The 5,180-nt window shown below is 35.6% G+C and overlaps 1 protein-coding gene across 1 annotated transcript; it reads right to left on the reverse strand.

Annotated features, from left to right (window-relative positions):
* Positions 1 to 1,883: 1,883 nt before the first annotated feature.
* Positions 1,884 to 2,633, reverse strand: LOC149417874 (uncharacterized). Its single transcript, XM_089639861.1, has one exon. The coding sequence runs from the start codon at positions 2,631 to 2,633 to the stop codon at positions 1,884 to 1,886; it is 750 nt and encodes a 249-aa protein (XP_089495987.1).
* Positions 2,634 to 5,180: the final 2,547 nt, after the last annotated feature.

The following is a 5,180-nucleotide window of genomic DNA, read 5'->3' on the forward strand; positions in this document are numbered from 1 at the left end:
AAATGAAATATTTTTAATACGTATTTATTTAAACTTTATTTTTGTATTTAGATATACCCTTGCTTTTTCCAATATTTCCACTAAAATATGATCTGTTGAGGAGGACTACAAAGAGATATTTTTTTATTTTTTATTTATCTGCACCATATTTTGTATCATCACATGTTTAATTATAGTTGGTATCTATTTTTTTATACTCTGCTGCGTTGGTGACACGGAACGTCTGGCCCAAATTTTAACTAAAAAATCGCTCATTTAAAAATAAATGGTGTTTATAATATTTATTTTTGAATGATAAGATTATAGAAAAGCCAGTAATTAAAGGAATTCTTCGGTGAGCTGTCAAACCCGTGAGTTATCTCCAAGGTTATTTCTGATCTTTCTGGGAAGCACGAGTTACGAGTACGTAAACCAAGTTTTTTGCATATTTTGCGCGTATTTAGTTCGTTAAGCCCTTGCACTCCCAATTTCTACCGATTTAAAACAAGTTTCCCTTTCACTTTTAAAGATAATATCCATGCATATGAAATTCCCTCGAAAGAAAAAAATCGCAAAGTAAGCTCGGAAAATTATCAAAAACACGTTTTGTTCTGTTATTTAATATATTGCTGGCATGATAAAAATCACAGTGTATTTTTAAATGAAACTAAAGCATTTGTCGAGAGATTTTTGTTCTACATCAAACGAGTCGTGTTTTATTAAATATTTTCGTCGCTTAGTGGTTATTGTTTTTTATTTACTATTTACATATCTCCCTTTCAAACCATCTTTGAACGCTTACTACGGGGAATAAAGACCAATGGAATAGGGACCTTAAAGAATTTTACAACCATGTAATAAAAACATTCCATTTTAAGATTGTGTAAATCACAAAAGTTTTGAATTTTCCATGAAAAAATCTATACTTCTCGTAATCTAAATGAACAGTGATCAAAAACTTACAAGCCTCTGATTTGACAAACTTCTCAGCAGAAGTATTTTAAAAGGGGTCAATACAATAGAGTCAAACAAATATAAAAGGATTTATTAGATTTAAAGTAGAGAAGTGTTCAACTAGCTCTTTGATTCGTGCCAACTCTGAATTCACCTAAAGAAACGAATTTCTCTCCCGACTCATTATTTGTTTTGTCCTATATTTCTTTCTTGCTTTATTTTGTTGCAGTCTTCTTTGGTTCAATCGAATTTCTCCGAATGCAATTTTGTTGAAAATTTACAGAAGACTTCAATTGATTTGCAATGGATAAAGAGTTTCGTGAATTTGTATTCTTGTTTTGCAACCCATTGGATGCAAGAAATATTGCTTTTCACTTATTGGTATTACGACTCTTTATTTCTTTCTGCATTTCACTATCTCTTTAAAAGCATTTCGTCTGTATCACATTATTTTAAAAGACTTGTCTGGTGAAGGTTATGCTGCATACAAGTGTTTGTGAATTGATCATCAACCCATCTTTCTTGTGTTTATAATCAATTGTAGGGTCTCAGTGAAATGTAATATTTTAGACACTGAATAAACTTGTTGTGTTCAGAACTTTCATAGCGGATACTGGGCTCCTATCCGATTATACGCACCTCCGTCGTGTCAGAAGTCTGACCAACAAGGGTGCTTCGAGAAATGAATATGTCATGGCAAAATCTTAACGTACAGTGAACATAATAATAATAATAATAATACTTGTTTATTACAGAATGTGGGGAGGTTAGTGCAATCCCACACAATCCATAAAATATAACTACAATTTTATATACAGAGATACAATTAAGTACAAATAAAATAAAATATAAAATGTAAGTTTTATAAAGCAAATATAACATAAGAAAAAGTAAAAGGAACTATATAGAATGGAGAGTGATATCATAAAACCTTTAAATTTCTTGTAAGCTTATTGGTATATTGGAGCGATAATTATGGGGGCCAATATTTTTCTCCAATGTTTTGCGATGCTCGATCCTGAGGTCTGGCGGGATTCGATGATGAGGATGTTTCTGGAGTTATTGATCCTTCCCCTCGTTCCGGCTACCCTGGATCTCATTAGGGCTGCAAAGCCGGGAACTCTTCCCTCCATGAACATCGAGGAGGCACTGCAGTACCTTAGAAGTCCGAACATTATGCGGTAGGCATTATTATATTGAATCCAAAGACTTTCCATGGTTCGCTTTTTGAAATTGGCCCACAGCTTGCAAGTATACAAGGTAGTGCAGAAAGCTGAGAATAGCGTCCTTTTCACCTGCGGGCTGCAGAGTCGAAATCTTCTACTGAGCATGTTACTTTTTATGCTCAGTGCTCGCCTCTGCCTATCGATGTCGTCGTCATCCGTTAAGTTGTTGGTGATGATATGCCCTAAATATTTCGTTTGTTCTATTATTATGTGAGGTTCTCCATTTAAAAACGCTGGGGGAATCTTTTTTGGTCCTTCTCTGTATTTGACGAGCAGCAGTGCTGTTTTTTTCGCGTTATATAACATGTTTGTTTCGAGTGCATATTCTTCGCAGATCTTCAAGAGAATTCTTAGTCCCCTTATTGACGGTGCCATCAGCACCATATCGTCTGCGTAGCTCACGTTGTCGATGCATTGTCCTCCAATATGGCAGTCTACCCCTGCGTTATTTAACCTGTGAGTTAATTCATCCATATATATGTTGAACAGTACTGGGGACAAACGACCTCCTTGTCTGACCCCACTCTTTAAGAAAAAGGGTTCTGAGAAACCATCTTTCCATTTAACGAGGTTTTCTTGTTGACGGTGCCATGTGTTGAGAATTCGTACTACTTTCCATGGTAGACCTCTTTCTTTTAGTTTAATATAAATGGTTGTACTACAGAGCGGAAAGTTTATTATACGATAACAAAACCTACACCCAGACTAAACGAATAGGTTTACGATTTGGTAATCAATAGAGTTACTCATTAGTGGCTTCTTACAGTTATTAGTAATTCAATAGTTCCTATTTTTTTGTATGTTTCAATTACGAAGCACACAGTTCAGTTTATGTGAAGTCTCAAAGCAATGACTTTAGATGTTTCTTTGCATTAGCTCCACGTAAGAGGCCCTACGGAAAATAAACTCCCTCAGGGCTTGTGTCATCTTGGGGAGGCTGTTAGGAGGGTCTTTTTATGTAAAATAAGGAGACGAAATTCTGGAAAGGAAAAAGGGGTGTGTAGGAATCTGGGGTTCAATGTGTCCAAGAGTGACGGACGTACCAATCCATCCCTCCTACTGCGGTGCAAGGCGATGGATGGAGAGAAAGTCCGGCTGGAGATATCAGAAGGTCTCCCTCGACCAGTCTCTATGTCACCAAACCTAGCGAACCACTTGGGGCAAGTTATGACAGAGTTGTTGTTTATCAAATAAATGGTTTCCGGGGCGGCGGTACTCATACCCTCCTCGGAAATTGGGGATCTTTAACGTTATGAATGTTCGATACATCAGTTACACTCTGAGATATGGAAATTTGAACTTCTTTTGTATTTTTATAAAATATGATCATTAATTTTGATTGTTTCATTTTTTTCAATTTTTCCCATGAGAAAAATATCTACGTAACATAATGTTGTAAAGAATTGAGTAATTAATTATTAATCGAAATCGGCTTTTGATAATAATTGAAAAATGATTTTCAGTTGGTGCTAGGAAATGCAGTATCGTCAATCATCTGTTGTTGGCAGGAAACTCTATTTTATCGAAAAACAATAATCAATATTTCCACCATTCATTTTCATTTGTTTTTTTGTTACCTTGACAAAAAGTATCCACACCTTTCCAAAGCTGGCAGAAATATTATGATAATATTAATTGTGTTGGCAGATGCCAAGAAAAGAAATTGATTTAAAAGTATAATGAAACTGAATTGAAATGCAATATTTTATCTCCGTTGGGTATGTAAATGATCCGAAATTGGGCATCAAATTGATGAATCTTTGAAAAGACTTAAATGAAATAGCTCTAAAGGTGTCAGAGTGGGTTGGAAGGTAGGAATATATAATTTAATTCCGTTTTTCATATCTGGAATCCGCTTTTTGTTCAAATCACGAATTCAGCGTCGGCTTTTCGGCCCATAAATCTGGTAAAGTAATATTAGTCCAACTAGCTCCGTTCCCCGACAGCCGCTGCGCGCGGAGGCTTTATTGGTTGCGATATTCATATTACGGGCGGATTTCCTAGTTAAAGACGCGGCTTACTTCGAAAAGCTTTCACAAACAGCATTAAATTATAAGTAATATCAGGGCGATCATATTTCAACAGTCTTTATCTTCTTTCTTGAAAAATCCCTAGATAAAAATGGGAATTGCATATGCCAGCCAAAGACGGTGGGTTTTAGTAGATATAATGTCCATGTACTGTTTTTCTCATCTTCGTGTTGCTGTGGAAAGGCGGTGGAGGTAAAAATTGGATGTTGAGGTAACTGTGCCGGGAGTCACTTGATTTATCACAGATATGTCTCCTGGAAACTGCTGTAGGGGAAATTCTTCTACGATGTGTTACAGAGCAATTCGTTTAGGTCCCATTCGTGCAGCATACACGCACAGCGACTGCGACAGCTTCCTATGCGGTTTAGTTCTCCTCATCCTAGGAATAAATTACCCTGGCCGCAACCATGCTTTATAAAATCACCATTTAATCACCTAATCACCATTTACTAGATCTTGCATTTAGTAGCGATCCTTCAGTAAAATTATGTAAATCCATAGACCCCCTTCTTCCCGAAGATTCCCACCATCCTCCCTTAAACATCACCATTACTAACAACTTCCTAAACATTTACTCTAATAGTGTTCCTAAATATTCATACAATTTTGCAAGGGCAGATTATCCACTCATAACAAAATACTTAGAAAGTACAGACTGGTCCTTTTTAGACAAAAACACAAATGTTAGCCAAAATCTTGAATCTTTTTACTCCATCATCAACACGGCTATTGAAAAATATGTTCCCTTAATTCAATTCAAACCATCAAAGTTCCCCAAATGGTTTAATAATGACTTAAAACACTTAATAATTAACAAAAAAATCTGGCACAAAAATTTCAAAGAGAGCAACTCTATCTCAGACTACAAAATATTTCATAAATATAGAACTGACTGTAAAAAGCTCTCCAAAAAATTATATCAAACATACATACTCAACACAGAAAAGTCTATTCCTTCAAATACCAAAAACTTTTTTACACATGTAAACTC

Source organism: Hesperophylax consimilis, chromosome 14 (genome assembly GCF_061612785.1).
Source record: "Hesperophylax consimilis isolate HC1 chromosome 14, BYU_Hcon_1.0, whole genome shotgun sequence".
In the NCBI taxonomy this organism is placed as follows: Eukaryota; Metazoa; Arthropoda; class Insecta; order Trichoptera; family Limnephilidae; genus Hesperophylax; species Hesperophylax consimilis.

Bases quoted from the DNA above. Each gene is read 5' to 3' on its own strand.
- LOC149417874 (XM_089639861.1), bottom strand. From the start codon at position 2,633: ATGGATGAATTAACTCACAGGTTAAATAACGCAGGGGTAGACTGCCAT.